Source organism: Danio rerio, chromosome 3 (assembly GCF_049306965.1).
Source record: "Danio rerio strain Tuebingen ecotype United States chromosome 3, GRCz12tu, whole genome shotgun sequence".
Lineage (NCBI taxonomy): Eukaryota > Metazoa > Chordata > Actinopteri > Cypriniformes > Danionidae > Danio > Danio rerio.
In genome coordinates, this window is record NC_133178.1 from 3,926,450 (window position 1) to 3,945,000 (window position 18,551).

The 18,551-nt window shown below is 35.9% G+C and overlaps 2 protein-coding genes across 7 annotated transcripts in view; both read right to left on the reverse strand.

The window, feature by feature from the left end:
* Positions 1–10,658, reverse strand: part of ddx39ab (DEAD (Asp-Glu-Ala-Asp) box polypeptide 39Ab) — a 31,232-nt gene extending 20,574 nt beyond the window's left edge. The window contains exons 1-2 of one of the 2 annotated variants that reach the window (XR_012398268.1): positions 10,529–10,616; positions 3,460–3,668 (exon numbers count right to left, since the gene is read on the reverse strand). Coding sequence is in view for 1 of the 2 variants with exons in the window: in NM_212977.2 (NP_998142.1) it covers positions 3,460–3,667 (208 nt within the window). In the remaining variant the exon portion in view is untranslated. 2 annotated transcript variants of the gene reach the window in all.
* Positions 10,659–13,135: 2,477 nt separating this feature from the next.
* The window catches only part of si:ch211-106h11.1, a 27,345-nt gene continuing 21,929 nt past the window's right edge, over positions 13,136–18,551 (reverse strand). For all 5 annotated transcript variants that reach the window (XM_073943862.1, XM_009299096.5, XM_073943865.1 and 2 more), the window contains one exon: positions 13,136–15,541. In XM_073943862.1, the coding sequence (XP_073799963.1) occupies positions 14,793–15,541 (749 nt within the window). In that variant the 3' untranslated portion in view covers positions 13,136–14,792. The remainder of the gene's footprint in view (positions 15,542–18,551) is intronic.

An 18,551-nucleotide genomic window follows, 5' to 3' on the forward strand; every position in this document is an offset into this window, starting at 1 on the left:
ACAATTTATGTAAAAGGTATGAGAAAGGTGCGGGGGGTCCTTTGGAGTTAAACCCCTCTCTTCTGTTATTGGTTGGTATGCAGGGAGAAATTAAAGTAATTTTTCTCTTGGGCAATTATTATTTTGTTAGGCAAGTTAGTTTTAGTTACTAGACTGTTTTGTTTGTTATTTTAGTAATCCCATATTTTTTTGTATTATGTTCTTTAAAATTGATTCCATTAATTTTCTTTTTGCCTGAGAAAAAAAAGGAAACGAAAACGATTGCCTGTATCAAGACAACATGTTGTCATCTGGTGATTCTGGGTCTGGAGACAGTTGATTTAAAACGCTCCCCTCTTCACTTATTTGTTTGTTCCTATTCTAATCCCTAGACTTTTACAGAAACATAACAAGAGCAATAACAAATACACGAGAAAAAAAAAGGTTGTTTTTCACTTTATAAAAATGGGTAATATTTTATAATAACAGCCCATTGGTGGATGCACCTGCTAACATGAACAAACGATGAATTAGGGCAAGATGAGTCTATATAGGGCACATTTCAAAACACAATGTTAATTCAATATGCTTCACATAAACAAAAATAAAAGAACCATAGAATACAAGTATTAAAAATAAAAGCAATAAAGTATAATTATTAAATTGCTTGGTAATAAATAGACTTAATTTACCATACGTTATTATCAGGTAAGGTAAATATTGAATCAAATGAAGTGGCTTTAAAAACAAAAAATAAAATAAAAACTATGGCTGTTGCACTTTGTGTTGTCTATATGCTTGTTTTTACTCTGTTTAGAACCACCTCTGAGGATAGGGGGGGGGGTCAAGTAACTGGAATAGCCATTTTGTAAACCTCTGTATTAAATAATGTGAATGTGTTACAATAGAACTACACATACCTGGCGACAACCAACCTCATATAGTGCTTTTAATTCTCAACTTACATTAAAAATATTAGCAATCAAAAATAAACCACATTTAAACATGAAATTAAAGCAATGTAGCTTAACCTGAAGGGCGCAAACAACTAATTCAAACAACTATAAAGACAACTCATTTATTCACAGTTCCTGCGCATCAAGTAAAATTTAAAGCACTTTTCAGATGCATTCTGTTTCTTTTTCAAGCACTTTAAAAGTGTGGCAAGTACACATACTACTCCACGATATTTCAGATGCTATTTGTTATGGCATTCTGCAGCAATGTATAGGGAAAAACAAAGCCCACTAATAAAGAGTTATTTACTGTTAATATGTAATTTGGTTGCTTATTTTTCTAAAAAATAAATAAAAAGTAACATCAGATCCCGACAGCCAGATCATGCAACAGGAATATGCACTGGGGGTGTAACGATACACAAAAGGCACGGTTCGGTTCACGGTTTTGGAGCCACGATTCGGTACGGTTCGGTTTCTGTTTGCTGTGGGGTTAGGGTTGATGTCATGCTAACAGCAATGCTAAGGGACAATTCACTTAATAACAAGAACATCTTACCTTTTTCTTTATTAACTTTGTCATCGCATTTTTAGTACAGTCAGGATACCCGAGTAAACAACTAGAATTAAATAAATACCTCCAATATAGACTACTCAGAAAAACTATTCTCTTTAGTGCAGCCATCTTAACCAAGTAAACTAAAATTAAATAAATAACTGCAGTGTAGACTAGTGAAGATCTTCTTCAAAAACACCATAATATCCACATTCTCCGATGAGAGGCTGGATCTCTGTGCTGACACAGACGCTCATTTTTGATTATATGGTTTCATTTATATAGATAGGTTTCCGCTTAAATTAATGAAAAATATACATATGTGTTTGTAAAGTTTTTTTTTCATGACATATTCACCAGTAAAATACATTGCGGTTGTGTCTGAAACTAATGTTAGGGTTGTAGCCGGCTGTATGTTTGCCTCCCGATCTCTCTCTCTCTCTCTCTCTCTCTCTATGCCGGTCATTTATGTACTGTAGGTCCGCCTTTTTGACAGCTGATTGGTCAGGAGACCGATCTATCAACATTTGGCGACGCAGCGCGGGAATGTATAAAGCATGTCAGGAAGAGCGGGAGAGAGAGCGCTTTTTCCTTTGATCTCGTTTTTCGTGTATTTTTCTGACATGATTATGATTTTCGTTGTTTTTGCTTAACTTTCGTTTGGCTAAAATTATTTTGCATTACTTTTGCCCACTTTAAGAAATTTTGTGAGGTTTGTACATTTTTATTTCAATTGATTTGTATATTATTTTTTAGCTCCGACAAGATAGCTGTATTTCCTCAAGTTCAGTCTTAGTGTAAGGTGGATAGGGTAAATGTCATACGATTTCTATTTTGCAAACACGTAGAAAATGTATTGTTAAAGACATCAGGTAAGAGGTGAAGGTCATCTTTGTTTATTTTATTCAGTAGGGAAGAATGCGGCGCACTGCGCTGAAGACCTTTTTTTTCTTTTTATCAGTTTTAGGGAGGTAAGAGGGGTTATTCATGAGTTAGAATTGTTTTATTATATTTATTTCTTTTGTTTGTCTTCACTATCACCCCTTGCTCGAGGTTAACTAATTTTTGTTTGATACTTTTGTTTGAATTTGTTACTTTATTATATTATTTTTATTAGTGTATACATTTCTCTTTTTTTGTATATTTGGGCATTATTCTGGTTTTACTTTTGTACATTAAATCACTTTTGTTGGCAGTTCTGTTGCTTACACCCTCACATTGTGAAATTACCACACTTTTTAAATGTTTTTCCTTACAAGTAAGGCTTTGTCTACGACACGAATTCTATATTCCTGTACTCAACTGGAAAACCAAAATGTTTCCACACAGATGACTTAAATGTGTCTGGGGGATCTCCAATCTCAGTACTATGTAAAGCAGCCATCCTGCGTCCAGTAGTAACGAGTGTGATGCTTACTCAAGTCACATGACATAACATGCACTAAAATACTAACTTTAGAATATAATATTTAGAACAAATCCTCATCATTACTAAAACAATTTAATCAAATATGATAATAAAGATGTGTTTAAATTGGTTCAATTAGTTAGAGACAAGTGACGTCAACCTCAACAATGGGCAGCAGGGGACGTTAGAGTACCGCGGTACGCCACGAGAGTTTCGCGATACGTATCGTGGTTGGTGTATCGCGATATTTCGGTTCGGTTTTAATATCGTTACACCCCTAATATGCACATACAAGTTTTCATCTTATGGAAAGGCAAAAATCTATTACTTTAAAGTGAATTATAACCCATTTAGTAACAGATTAAAAAAGCAACACAATCACATTCTCAAGCATTTTATTCAGAACCAAAGCCCTTATCAAACCTTAAACAACAGATTAAAACTCAAGCATTTGGCAAGGTTTTCCAGCACCTGTATGAACCCCATTTAATCCACAAAGAGGAAAAAATTCCCCAAAGATTATTTTTTTGGGAGATGTTTGTAACTTCATTGTGTCTGACCTTCAGAGGGATGCTCGAACCCGCAGTCCACGATGGCTCTCAGCAGCTCTGGCTTGAGCAGAAAGTCTCTGAAGCCGGAGCTGTGGATGGAGACGTACGAGCCCTTCACCTCCTTCTTGCCCACTGGAGCGGCGCTTTCTGGGGCTCCCTGAGGCTCCTCATCCTCCTCATAATCCAGCAGCTCGTTCTCAACGTCATTCTCAGCCATTCTGCAAAAAAACAAAGACTGATCAGAAGACCGCAGAGCCATAATAAATCATATCTTCACCAAATCACACTTCTAAAACTGTTACTCAACAACAATACACTGCCTACAACAATCATCCACCAACAGTGTGTGTGTGTGTATATATATATATATATATATATATATATATATATATATATATATATATATATATATATATATATATAAACAGGGCTTAAAAATTAGCCTTATTGCTTAGTAGCACCGGTGCTCCTAACTTTGAAAATGTAGGCGCATCAGCCAAAATTTAGTCGCACCCACAAATTATAAGCACCGTTACTACAAGTTTTATACAAACATATTTATTGCATTTGAAATCACAGTAATCAAACCAAGTAAAAAATAAAAAAATAAATTTTTTTTTTTAAAAGACACACACACACATACATATACACACACACACACACACACACACACACACACACACACACACACACACACACACACACACACACACAAGCGTAAGTAAAACATGTCTCAATGAAATCCCGCTATCATTAGAAAATAAAATTTTATAACATAACTGAGTGACCAAAGCATACACGGACCGTTCACCGCCCCTGCACGCACTGCTTGACATGAATCTGTTAACGATATAACTGTGCTGTTCTCACGGGTGCTGTCTGATATTGCACTAATGTTTTTGATATATATACTGTACCTTATTATATGCATATGTCATGTTAATAGCAATACTTTTTAGGAGTAGTGATATTAGTTTAGTCAGTGTAAGCCCGTTTCCGATGGTGTTAAATTTGACATATAGGTGCCACTTGCATGGCGGACGGCATCTGGCGATTATATGAAGGATTAAACAGAAGCTCTTGTGCTAGATGTGGCAAACTGTTACTTGAAAACTCCATCCCACAGACTTTTCATAGCGGACTTGAAGCCTTTGGAAGTCTTTTATCCATTCTTCTAAATGTGTAGATGGTGGATTAACACTCGGCACATGATCACTAGTAAGATGTGTCATTATTTGTAACTTTAGATGCCATGGTTTCTAAAACTAAATCTGTCAGTGTTATCTTCATTCTCATCTTCAGCGCTTTACAATTTTTCATTGTAGTAGCTCTCTCTGTCATCAAAAGCCAGAAGGCATTGACTGAGTGATTGACAGCTGATATTTCAGTGCTAGAGCTGTGGGCCAATAAGAAGAGCGCGAGGGCGGGGCAAGCATTACGGACTTGGATTTGTTTACTGCAGCAAGATGACATGACAACTGTTTGAAACCATTCCTGAGCGCTGCGTTTCGCATTTCATGTGCAGACAAAGAGCTGAGAGATGCATTCTGCGTGAATGCATGCTCCCAAATATATTTTGAGGTCGCATAGATAAAATTTGCCGCATATGCGACCAAAATGGCCGCAATTTCGAGCCCTGCTTGGGTTGATCTTATAATTCACTATTTGTGCAATTGACCTGGCCCATTTGCCACTGCTGGTCAGCTCACTCAGACAGCATTCACAGGTGGACATGGTAATCTGGTGACCACTTGTGAAAGTGCTAGCACCGAAAACACATGTGAATAACAGGTGGACAACAAAAAAAACAAAAGCCAGCCTGATGACTAGTGACACATGAAACAAACATTCAAATACAAAAGTACTGCATGCATTTTCATACAGAATCAATATCATACATGCTAATATTTACTAGATGTAATCTGATTGCAATTTTGACCATTCAAATTGCCATTTCTGATTTTGCTTTTAAGATTTACACTGTCATTTAGCAGATGCTTTTTATTTATTTTTAGCATTAAAAGAATATACAAACAAAACACGGGCTACTATTATCAATAAAACCACAGAATCATTACATTTTTTATATTACTGAAAAGTAATAACATGTATGATAATAATAATAATGATTACTTTCAAAAATGCAGTTACTAAGAAACATAGGTCCCACTTTATATTATGCAGGGCTCAACAATAAGGACTGCCCGATGGCCCATGGCCAGCATAAGAGACGCTTGGGACAGTAGACAGGATCATTACTGGCCCGATTGGGGGTCACTGAAGATTATTTTGTCTGCGACTATTTGTCAATTGCTTGCATTTTAAGTTTGTGCATTTAAGTCTTTAAATGCTACCTTCTCTGTAACATCGTAAACACTATCTTGCTTTTCGGTTCCCCTTATCTGATTTGATGTTGAGCATGCTATTTTTTTCCATAACCTGGTAACAACCAGTATAGCGAAGAAACAGCAACATGACGGCAACATCAAATTATAAAGCTAAAAGAAAATGTCTGTATCTAATGTCTTGGAAGCAGACATTTACGTGGGAACAACACGTAAGTGATGTTTTGCACAATTTGCCATCAGTTTGACAAGTTTTGACAAGCTTTTGTTAGATAATTTCGAACTGCAATAAAATACCTGCACATTTCCCAAACTGCTTTTTCTGTTAGCATAACACTATAAAATGTTAATAAATGTGTAATGAGCAAAACTTAAAGTAATTAAACTCTAGATTTACAGACATTATTTTCGACAAATTATTTAAAATATGTGGGTAAAAATAGCTACTGACTTCTCTTTTTTTCCTTTTTTTTTGGTGGGGCTAGTAAAAATTTTAGCAGGGCAAGTAAAAATCTGAACCACTGGCCCGATCGGACCAGTAGAAAAAAACCTTTAGCAATGAACCCTGTTATGTGACCTTAACTACTATGTACTTGCATCAAAAAAATAAATACAATGTACTCACTGTGTTCATAGGGGTAAGGTTAGGAACAGGTTTGGTGGAATGGGTAATTACAGAAGTTAAATTACAGATGTAATTACATACGGTTATTTAATCAAGCATCAGCACAGAGTAACATGTATTTACACAAATACATGTAGCGAATTATTAATTTCTGTGTAAGTACATATTAGTTAAAGACACTTAATAAAAAGTGGGACCAAAAATTGCAATTTTACCATGTTTATAACTTTTTCTTCAAAAGAAGGTAATGCTTCACACTCAATTGCTTCATACTGTTTTTATTTGTACTTTCTTACAAAAAAAATTAAATAAAAAAGTAAAAATAATAAAAAAATAAAAACAGTACGAAGCAATTGAGTGCGAATCATTACCTTCTTTTGAATAACAGTAACGATAAGATTAACGCACCAAACCAAAGAAGTAATAAAACCGCAAGCGCGCAGGACAAACTTCAGTAACTTTTATAACTTTTTCTTAACACGTAACCTGAATATTTAGATTATTTTTAACCCTCATATTGCAGACTTTCTACATTCCATCACGGTCAATTATTTTCCTTTAAACTAGCAGCAAAAGTAATTTTCATTGCCGGGTTTAACTAAATTATTTAATGACTTGAAACACAATTCTAAAGTTTTTTTTAGGACAATTTAACTGTTTTATGTTCTATCTACTTAAATTTGTAAAAACAATTAAGTTAACCTAATAGATTTGTGTTGATACATAAAATGGATGTACCATGTTTAAATTGATATATCATGGTAAGAAGTTCACGAAATGCCTTCAGGGAAGATGACTTTAAAAGTTAACATTAATGGCTTGCCATAAAACAAAAAAAATCCAGTTGACTCGTACAATGTAATGTTGGCTATTTACATAATGCTGGCCATATACAAAAACCAAAACACTAATTTCATGCTCCAGTGTCACACGAGGACAAATGTTCAGGGCTAAGAGAAACCAGAAATTTACAATCGATACCATACAAACAAAACCTAGGCTGATTCTCATTAAACTAGTTTGTTTGAAAATTACTTAAAATATGAACAAATATACATTTAAACATTCTTAATGGTTTGAAATGGTTTTCCAAAATGCAACAACTAATGAAATGTAGGCTTTTCTAGTGTTTATAACTTTATTATGCATCTCTTGGATCTTCAAGCAACCCAGCAAAATATTACCTTTAATAACAAACTAGGGCTGCACGATAATGTGGGAAAAACTATTTAAAAATAATAATCGGAAGCTACATTATTTTGTTTGTATAAGAATGCAATTTTATCGGATTGTTTAACAACGCTATTTTGCTAAGAAATCCTAAATTTAGACGGATTATTGTGATTTTGTATGGGAAATGAATCGTGGATAATAAAAATCACACACATAACGTTACACATGAAAGAAAATGTTCAAGGCTAAGTGAAAGCAATCATACAGTGTGTTAAAATAAAAGTTTAATACATTTATTATCGAAGTGGATGTGGAAATACCATAACAGTCAATTCATAAGTACAAACCATGAGCCAAATAATAGTTGAGTTAATCAAAAAACTAAACTAGATTTAATTGGGCCTTTAACACACACACACACACACGTTAACGGAGCCTCAGACATGAGGGTCTACGAAACATTAGCCGCTTTTCCACTATCGTGCTGAATCGTTCTTTAAACAGAACTGTTCCATTCCGTGCCAAACCGGGCCAGACAGCACGGATACGGTTTCATTTTCCACTGTCGTGCTGCGACAAAGCTCTTTAAAACATTACACAAAACGCATCAGTAGTTGCCTTGGTAACGCAATGTAAACGGCTCCCTTTGTTCAATTAAAGTTAAATAAGAGCCGAAACAAGTTTTTTTTTTTTTTCATAAAAGCAAAAGCAACCATGTGACTAAACACTGTTATGCCGCTCTATCAAATAGGGGTGCTAAATATAGGTACATGTGCACCCTTATTTATTTATATGTTGCGCAGCTTTGGCTAAATTTTATTTGGAGGGAAAATTACCAAAATGTAACGTGATGATTGAAAATAATTAGAGGGGAAATAAATATTTAAAATCTCTGAACATAACAGAAAAATAAGGAATGATAAGACAACAATAATAGTGCATTTGCATATAGTGGCAGAAATATAATTTTGGACAGGCCTTGTCAAAGTTGAGCGGGCACTTTCACTAATAAAAACACAGCACATTAATTATTTCATTTTTAACAATCAATTAAATTACACTGCGTTTTTATATCAAAAGTTGATAATGATATAAAATATACTACATTATGATGTTAAAATGAAACCAATTAAGCAATGGCTGTTGTTTGTTTTACTATTCAAACATTAAATAACGAATGCAGCAAGTGAAATAAAAAACAAATTTGAAACAACACATATAGCAGGATATAAAGCATATAAAGCACTATTATATTTAGCAAAATTCTGCTCTATTATCTTTTTATTTTGATAATTTTATTTTTATTATTATAATTATTTTGTGTTCATAATTAACTAACAAGCTGCAGGCGAATTATTGCTTGACGTTTTAGAAAATATTTGCGTAGCTATATTAAAGATCACCAAGAACAAAAATACAGAAACATGTTACATGCCTCATAAATGTCATATGTATAACTGAATCATATAATTGCCTATAGCTGAAATGATGAAAATTGCTCATTTTATTTTTATAAAACATTTGTCAAAACGTATTGATATTTTTTGAGTAAAAGCAATACTGACATTTAAGAATCCATATTTATTTAATTCATTCATTGTTTTGACTTGTTTATTAGTGCATATGCTATAATATAAATCATACAACAGTACCTTGGACAGTTACAGTGCCGCTCCATAAAGCTTTCAAGCAAAGTCTTTTGGACGGCCGACATTAACACGCCGTCCTTCAGGTGGTCTCGCCGTTATTAACAAGCTGTCCTGGCTTTGAATTAAAAAGTGCAATTATTTCCTCGTTGTTAAAAGAGTCTGCAAGTTCGTGTTCCATGGATTTAGTTATGTTGTTGTGGAATTTGGACATCGATGATGCAAAGCGTGACTTTATTCGCTTTATTCGATGCGCAGCAGGAAAAAAGGTCAGCAGCGCAAGTCGCTGGCATGTCTCTCCCGGATCAGAGCGAGTTTTGTGCTGTGAAATACAGCGCTGCGTGCAATAAACTCACATTCAGGCAGGCGAAGTAGGTCTGTATTCAAGTCAATAAAATAACAACTTTAATGAATAAAATATCTTCGTAAGAATGTGATGAGTTATTCACTTCTCTGCCAGAGACTGCTCTATGGTTTTAAAACCTTTTTCAAACTGTATCGTTTAGACCTGGATCATTATTTTATATTAAATGTACTGTAGTTTATTGAGGATGTCTGATGGCTAGCGCGCTTCTGCTGAGCCAGCTGTGGTAGCTTAGCAACCGAGTCGCGACGTCAACACACAGAATCTGTCAGCACAGTTCAGCACGGTTGTCTAACCGTGCCGAGAATTCCGGGCCAAGAACGGTTTGTAATCGTGCCGCGCCGTTCCAGGCTCAGTGGAGAAACAACCGTAACCGTACCGAAGTGTTCTTAGAACGGTTTGGCACGATAGTGGAAAAGCAGCTATTGATTTAATATTCGACCCCCACATATAAACTGTTATGTTGCCAGGCAACACCATTGCCGTTGATGTTGTTATGTTTCGCCACAACACATAAATGAACATACATTTATATATGATAAACGTACAACACACTAAACGCTGATCCGCCGCAAACGAACGCTACGCTGTAAACGTGCGACAGACAATGGAGCTCAGACAATAGTGACCATAATAAAAAGCACCTACACACATAAATGCGTTTATAAGCAACTTGGGTTTAATTTACACTGCTTACCAGTGCAGAAAGCGAACTAAATAAGTGAAATAAACAAACCGAGCAACAAATAAACGCGCTTTCTCTCGCGCGCGCGGCTAACTTATTAGCAGCGTAGCTAACGCGCCAATGACATAACGCTTCTATCTCCCAGCAAACTCCTCAGGAGAACTATAAAACGTGCTAAATTTAGTCTACATAGCATGTCGAAAAGGGCGCATGTGTGCTGGGATTAATATATGTACTTACCTTTAGGTGACGGTGCGAGATAAGAATGAATTAAACGAGCGGTGCTGCTGCTGCCCCAAACCGCACGCGCCAGGCCGCAGTTTATACTACCGCCCGGATGTCCAGCCTCCTGAACAACGCGCGCGCACATTGGCTGGCGAACACGTCAGTTTCAAATGTTGCAGTGTCGCGATTGGATGCTGGAGATGGCGCTCGGAGCGTTGATTTTGCGGAAAGTAATATTAAGAGGGAGGTTTGCACTTTTTAAAATGGGCAAGCATGGTACATGATAATATGAGATTTGTGGACTAGAGGAGACAGTTGAACATGTTATATTACACTGCATGAAGTATGAAGATGAAAGGAGGGCTCTTAGTAATTATTTAGAGGAGATAAAAGTTCAATTTAAATTAGATGACATTCTACAAAATGACTCAGGATATAAATGTTTACCTTTTCATTGCAGCATCTTAAACATACTCATTTGTGGGAGAGGATTAAATAAGGGAGGGAAGTCATAATCATCTTTTTAGGACTGCGTTTTTAGATTCTTGATTATTCTGTGTTCATATTTTATAACTTTTTTTAATGTATACTTGTAGTTTATTGCATGTTTGATTTCTCTGTATGTTGTATTGTTTGGGTTTTAGAAAAGCGCATTATAAATAAAATGTATAATTATTATTATTATAATGATCGAGAGATCCACACTCTATACCAGTTGGTGGTGGAAATACACCATTTTGTTGTTTGTCAATCACCAATAAATTGAAGAAGAAGAGGGAGGTTTGTATATTTGCAGTTTTTTGCAGTAAGGTACATTTTACCGCTTTTAGACAAATTACGCTCATTAACTTTTTGGTTTGCAAGTTTTATTTGTATCTGCTTATTTAGGAGCCCTAACCCATGGAGCCCAAAAGTTCTAAATAGGCACTTTTTTTTTTCTTTAATTTATTTCTAATTGATTTATTTTGCTGTTTTTATATCATTATTATATCACCCAATCACTCCTTTTCTACATTTCGTCTTCATGCAAGATAATAACAACATGTTAAGCATCTTGTAAAATTTTTAGAATAGTTTTTTTCTTAATTTGAATTCACAACAAAAATTATACATAAACTATTTCTTTTTAAAACTAAATCTTTATCTATCAATCTATCTATCTATCTATCTATCTATCTATCTATCTATCTATCTATCTATCTATCTATCTATCTGTCTGTCTGTCTGTCTGTCTGTCTGTCTGTCTGTCTGTCTGTCTGTCTGTCTGTCTGTCTGTCTGTCTGTCTGTCTGTCTGTCTGTCTGTCTGTCTGTCCGTCCGTCCGTCCGTCTGTCTATATATCTATCTATCTATCTATCTATCCATCCATCCATCCATCCATCCATCCATCCATCCATCCATAAATTATACTACTATCTATCTATCTATCTATCTATCTATCTATCTATCTATCTATCTATCTATCTATCTATCTATCTATCTATCTATCTATCTATCTATCTATCTATCTATCTATCTATCTATCTATCTATCTATCTGTGTGTCTGTCTTTCTGTCCGTCCGTCCGTCCGTCCATCCATCCATCCATCCATCCATCCATCCATCCATCCATCCATCCATCCATCCATCCATAAATTATACTACTATCTATCTATCTATCTATCTATCTATCTATCTATCTATCTATCTATCTATCTATCTATCTATCTATCTATCTATCTATCTATCTATCTATCTATCTATCTATCTATCTATCTATCTATCTATCTATCTATCTATCTATCTATCTGTGTGTCTGTCTGTCTGTCTGTCCGTCCGTCCATTCATCCATCCATCCATAAAATATACTACTATCTATCTATCTATCTATCTATCTATCTATCTATCTATCTATCTATCTATCTATCTATCTATCTATCTATCTATCTATCTATCTATCTATCTATCTATCTATCTATCTATCTATCTATTTGTCTGTCTGTCCGTCCGTCCGTCCGTCCGTCCGTCCGTCCATCCATCCATCCATCCATCCATCCATCCATCCATCCATCTATAAATTATACTATCTATCTATCTATCTATCTATCTATCTATCTATCTATCTATCTATCTATCTATCTATCTATCTATCTATCTATCTATCTATCTATCTATCTATCTATCTATCTATCTATCTATCTATCCATCCATCATCTATCTGTCTGTCCGTCTATCCGTCCGTCCGTCCGTCCATCCATCCATCCATCCATCCATCCATCCATCCATCCATCCATCCATCTATAAATTATACTATCTATCTATCTATCTATCTATCTATCTATCTATCTATCTATCTATCTATCTATCTATCTATCTATCTATCTATCTATCTATCTATCTATCTATCAATCTATCTATCTATCTATCTATCTATCTATCTATCTATCTATCTATCTATCTATCTATCTATCTATCCATCCATCCATCCATCATCTATCTGTCTGTCCGTCTATCCGTCTATCTATCCATCCATCCATCCATCCATCTATCTAATAATTATTAATAATTAATAATAGTACTATTCCCATTACAAATAAACAGAAAAACAGCAGATAACGGAGATAATCTAAGACGCTAACACTGATTACATTTTTAAAACCTTTTTAATATTGTCAGTCTTCACATAACACATCTAAATGTGTCACAGTTAATCTTTCAGGGTAAGAAACTCACATTTTAGTCAGATATTAGTGCTGTCATATGATTATTTACATCCGAAATAAAAGTCTTGATATAGTATATATGTGTACTGTGTATGTAAATACACACATGCATATTATTTGAGAAAATGTTTGTTTATTTTTTTTTTTAAGATTTATTATTTATCCTTTATTAGATGAGACAGTATTGAAGCTGGAAGCGAATTTGGAGAGAGAGAGAGGTGGGTAGGGTGGGGAAATGTCGTCGAGCCAGGATTTGAACCTGGGACGCCCTGCCGTTCTACTGCACCATATGTCAACACGTTATTGCACAGACGAGAAAATGTTTGTTTATATATAAAATATTTGGTAACACTTTGGTATAGGGTTTCAAATATTTATGTTTATGTATTATGTTATGTATTGTTTATGTATTGTTTATGTATTGTTTATGTATTATGTATGTTTATGTAAGTTTATGTATTTACTAACATGACCAAATAATGAACAACACATTTATTCATCTTCGTTAATGGTTGTTAAAAATTAAGTCATTCACTTTTAATTCTGGTAAACTCAAAATTGCATTAACGGATGTTAACAAGCACACGTTTTAATATTGCATTAGTAAATTGTGAATCGTGATTAATAAATGCCATAAAGGACATATTCATATTTAGTTCAATAGACCATTATTACCAAATATTTATAAACAATAAAAATTTTATATTAAGTACGACCCTCTGCTGTGAGGGGGGTGGGGGTGGGGGGTTGGGGTAGGGGGGGTTGAGCATACCATAGCAACCCCCAAAGTCAGTTTGTTTTACAGCAGAAGTGCTATATCCGAAACTCCAGAGCGGAGTGTAAGCTCCACTGCACGGACGGGAAGCAAGAAAAGCATTCAGAAGCTGGCCGCTACGGAGCCTCAGACAGCAGGATGTCCCTGACCTGTGGGGGCAGCGTGTGAAATTAGTCAGCAATAGGCCACTGTCTGAGCTGGTGTATTTGCATACAGCAATCTGATTGGCTGATGCTTCCATTGGCGCTTGAAAAGTTGAGAAAGTCCCAACTTCTGCAACAAGCAACGCCCCTAAAGTGGCGCAGACGGATCCACAATGCAGTTCGGCAACGCCTGATGTCACCCATTTAAAGCGAATGGGAAGCGTTGACGCTGACACCCCTTGAATGGGGCGTTAGGAAGGCTGGAAAATAGTGTAGATTTGTTTGGCGCTGTGTCTGAGTCCACTAGATCCTCTCAGAGGTGCACCCAGTTCTTTGAGTTCATCAACAACTCCAGAAACTATTGTTGGCAGGAGGATTTACTCTCATGACACCAACTACAGGTGCTACATCATAATCACGCCCCTACTAGAGCAAGCTACTGATTGGTTAACATGGCGCAAATGTTGGCTAAAGTTCAGATTTTCCAACTTGAGCGATTCAAGCGTCAAATGCCCACAACTCTCAATTCGTACCACAGGATGTCTGATCAGATCTATGCATTGACTTTACATGTAAATCAGTTGTGCTTTGTGTTTCATCTGCTTCTGGTGTGAATGTACCATAAGAGTCCCCAAAGTCAGTTTGTTTTGCAGCAGACGTCTATATTCGAGACTCCAGAGCGGAGTGAAAGCTCCACTGCGTGGATGGAAAACGGGGAAAGCATTCAGATGAGGGCCGCGACGGAGCCTCAGACAGCAGGGCGTCCCTGACCTGTGGGGGCAGTGTGTGCATCAGCCATCCCTCCGTCAATAGACCCCCGCCCCGCAGTCCTGAACAGCAGCCCAGCTCCAGTGGCAGCACCTCTAGACTATTCCCGCGCACGTCCAGCCGGGACAGCAGGGTCAGCGCGGACACACCGGCCGGCAAACAGCACAGAGAATTATTCGCAACATTCAGCACTCGCAGTTCAACACATCCAACAAACAGCTCTGCAGGAAGACGCTCCAGTTTATTAGCGCTCAGATCGAGTTCATTTAAAAGCCTTAAAGCTGCTATATCCGCTGGCAGATCCTGTAGCAGATTCCCAGCCAGCAGGAGGCGCCGCAGTCTGTGCAGCGTAAAGAGCGCAGATGGTAGTGTCTGCAGCTGATTATAGGCCAGATCTAGCAGCTCCAGCGCCCGCAGCACGCCCACGCTCGCCGGCAGGGACAGCACCTGATTGTGGGCCAGTCTGAGGCAGGACAGGCGGCGCAGATGCTGCAGACCAAGCAGCTCCTCTAACGTACGCAGGCTGTTGTGCTGGAGATCCAGAGAGCGCAGGCCGGAGAGAGCCAGCAGAGCTGATGGTAGACGCTCCAGCTGACAGCCCTGCAGATGCAGCTCCGTCAGCCCTGGCACACGCCTCAGACCTGAAGTAGAGGAGTAATCAATTATGTGAGTTGATATCGGTTTAATAACATGCCTTAACGGATTATAATATACAAATGCTTTTCTGATGTCTTTTATTTAATATCGGTTTTAAAACACCACCATTACCCATTATAATATACTGATGGTTTTCTGATGTCATTTGTTCGATATCGGTTTAATAACACCACCATAAATCATTATAATATACCGATGGTTTCCTGATGTCATTTGTTCAATATCTGTTTAATAAAATGCCATAACCTGTTGTATGTACCAATGGTTCTAATGGTTTTTCTGATGTCATTTGTTCATTATCAGTTTAACAACACCATCATAAGCAATTATAATTTACAGATCGTTTCCTGATCTAATTTGTTCAATATCGGTTTAATAACAGCACCATAAACAATTATAATATTCCGTGGTTTTCTGATGTCATTTGTTCGACATCGGTTTAATGACACCACCATAAATCATTATATATGCCGATGCTTTCCTGATGTAGTTTGTTCGATATCGGTTTAATGACACCACCAAAAATCATTCTAATATGCCGATGGTTTCCTGATGTCATTTGTTCGATATAGGTCTAAAAACGCCATCAAAATCCATTATAATATACAGATGTTCTCCTGATGTCATTTGTTCAATATCGGTTTAATAACGTGCCATAACCTGTTATATGTACCAATGGCTTTGATGTTTTTTTCTAATGTCATTTGTTCGTTATCAGTTTAATAACACCACCATAAGCAATTATAATATACCGATCGTTTCCTGATCTAATTTGTTCAATATCGGTTAAATAACACCACCATAAACAATTATAATATTCCGATGGTTTTCTGATATCATTTATTTGATATCGGTTTAATAACACCACCATAAATCATTATAATATGCCGATGGTTTCCTGATGTCATTTGTTCGATATCGGTTTAATGACACCACCATAAATCATTATAATATACCGATGGTTTCCTGATGTCATTTGTTCGATATCGGTTTAATAACACCACCATAACCCATTATAATATACAGATTGTCTCCTGATGTCATTTGTTCAATATCGGTTTAATAACATGCCATAACCAGTTATATGTACCAATGGCTTTGATGGTTTTTCTAATGTCATTTGTTCGATATCAGTTTAATAACACAACCATAAGCAATTATAATATACCGATCGTTTCCTGATCTAATTTGTTCAATATCGGTTTAATAACAGCACCATAAACAATTTTAATATACTGATGGTTTTTTGATGTCATTTGCTCGATATCGGTTTAATGATATCACCATAAATCATTATAATATGCTGATGCTTTCCTGATGTAGTTTGTTTGATATCGGTTTAATAATACCACCATAAATCATTATAATATACCGAAGGTTTCCTGATGTCATTTGTTCGATATCGGTTTAAAAACACCACCAAAATCCATTATAATATACAGATTGTCTCCTGATGTCATTTGTTCAATATCGGTTTAATAACATGCCATAACCTGTTATATGTACCAATGGCTTTGATGATTTTTCTGATGTCATTTGTTCGATATCAGTTTAATAACACCACCATAACCCATTATAACATACAGATGGTCTCCTGATGTCATTTGTTCCATATTGGTTTAATAACATGCCATAACCGGTTATAATGTACCAATGGTTCTGATGGTTTTTCTGATGTCATTTGTTCGTTTTCAGTTTAATAACACCACCATAAGCAATTATAATTTACCGATCGTTTCCTGATCTAATTTGGTCAATATCGGATTAATAACACCACCATAAACAATTATAATATTCTGATGGTTTTCTGATGTCATTTGTTCGATATCGGTTTAATGACATCACCATAAATCATTATAATATGCCGATGCTTTCCTGATGTAGTTTGTTTGATATCGGTTTAATAATACCACCATAAATTATTATAATATACCGATGGTTTCCTGATGTCATTTGTTCGATATCGGTTTAAAAACACCACCAAAATCCATTATAATATACAGATGGTCTCCTGATGTCATTTGTTCAATATCGGTTTAATAACATGCCATAACCTGTTATATGTACCAATGGCTTTGATGGTTTTTCTGATGTCATTTGTTCGGTATCAGTTTAATAACACCACCATAACCCATTATAACATACAGGTGGTCTCCTGATGTCATGTGTTTTTCCATATTGGTTTAATAACATGCCATAACCGGTTATAATGTACCAATGGTTCTGATGGTTTTTCTGATGTCATTTGTTCGTTATCAGTTTAATAACACCACCATAAGAAATTATAATTTACCAATCATTTCCTGATCTACTTTGTTCAATATCGGTTAAATAACACCACCATTAACAATTATAATATTCCGATGGTTTTCTGATGTCATTTGTTCGATATCGGTTTAATGACACCACCATAAATCATTATAATATGCCGATGGTTTCCTGATGTAGTTTGTTCGATATCGGTTTAATGACACCACCATAACCCATTATAATATACAGATGGTTTTCTGATGTCATTTGTTCGATATCGGTTTAAAAACGCCACCAAAATCCATTATAATATACAGATGGTCTCCTGATGTCATGTGTTCCATATCGGTTTAATAACATGTCATAACCGGTTATAATGTACCAATGGTTCTGATGGTTTTTCTGATGTCATTTGTTTGTTATCAGTTTAATAACACCACCATAAGAAATAATAATTTACCGATTGTTTCCTGATCTAATTTGTTCAATATCGGTTAAATAACACCACCATAAACAATTATAATATTCCGATGGTTTTCTGATGTCATTTGTTCGATATCGGTTTAATAACACCACCATATATAATTATAATATGCCGATGCTTTCCTGATGTAGTTTTTGTTCGATATCGGTTTAATGACACCACCATAAATCATTATAATATACAGATGGTTTTCTGATGTCATTTGTTCGATATCGGTTTAAAAACGCCACCAAAATCCATTATAATATACAGATGGTCTC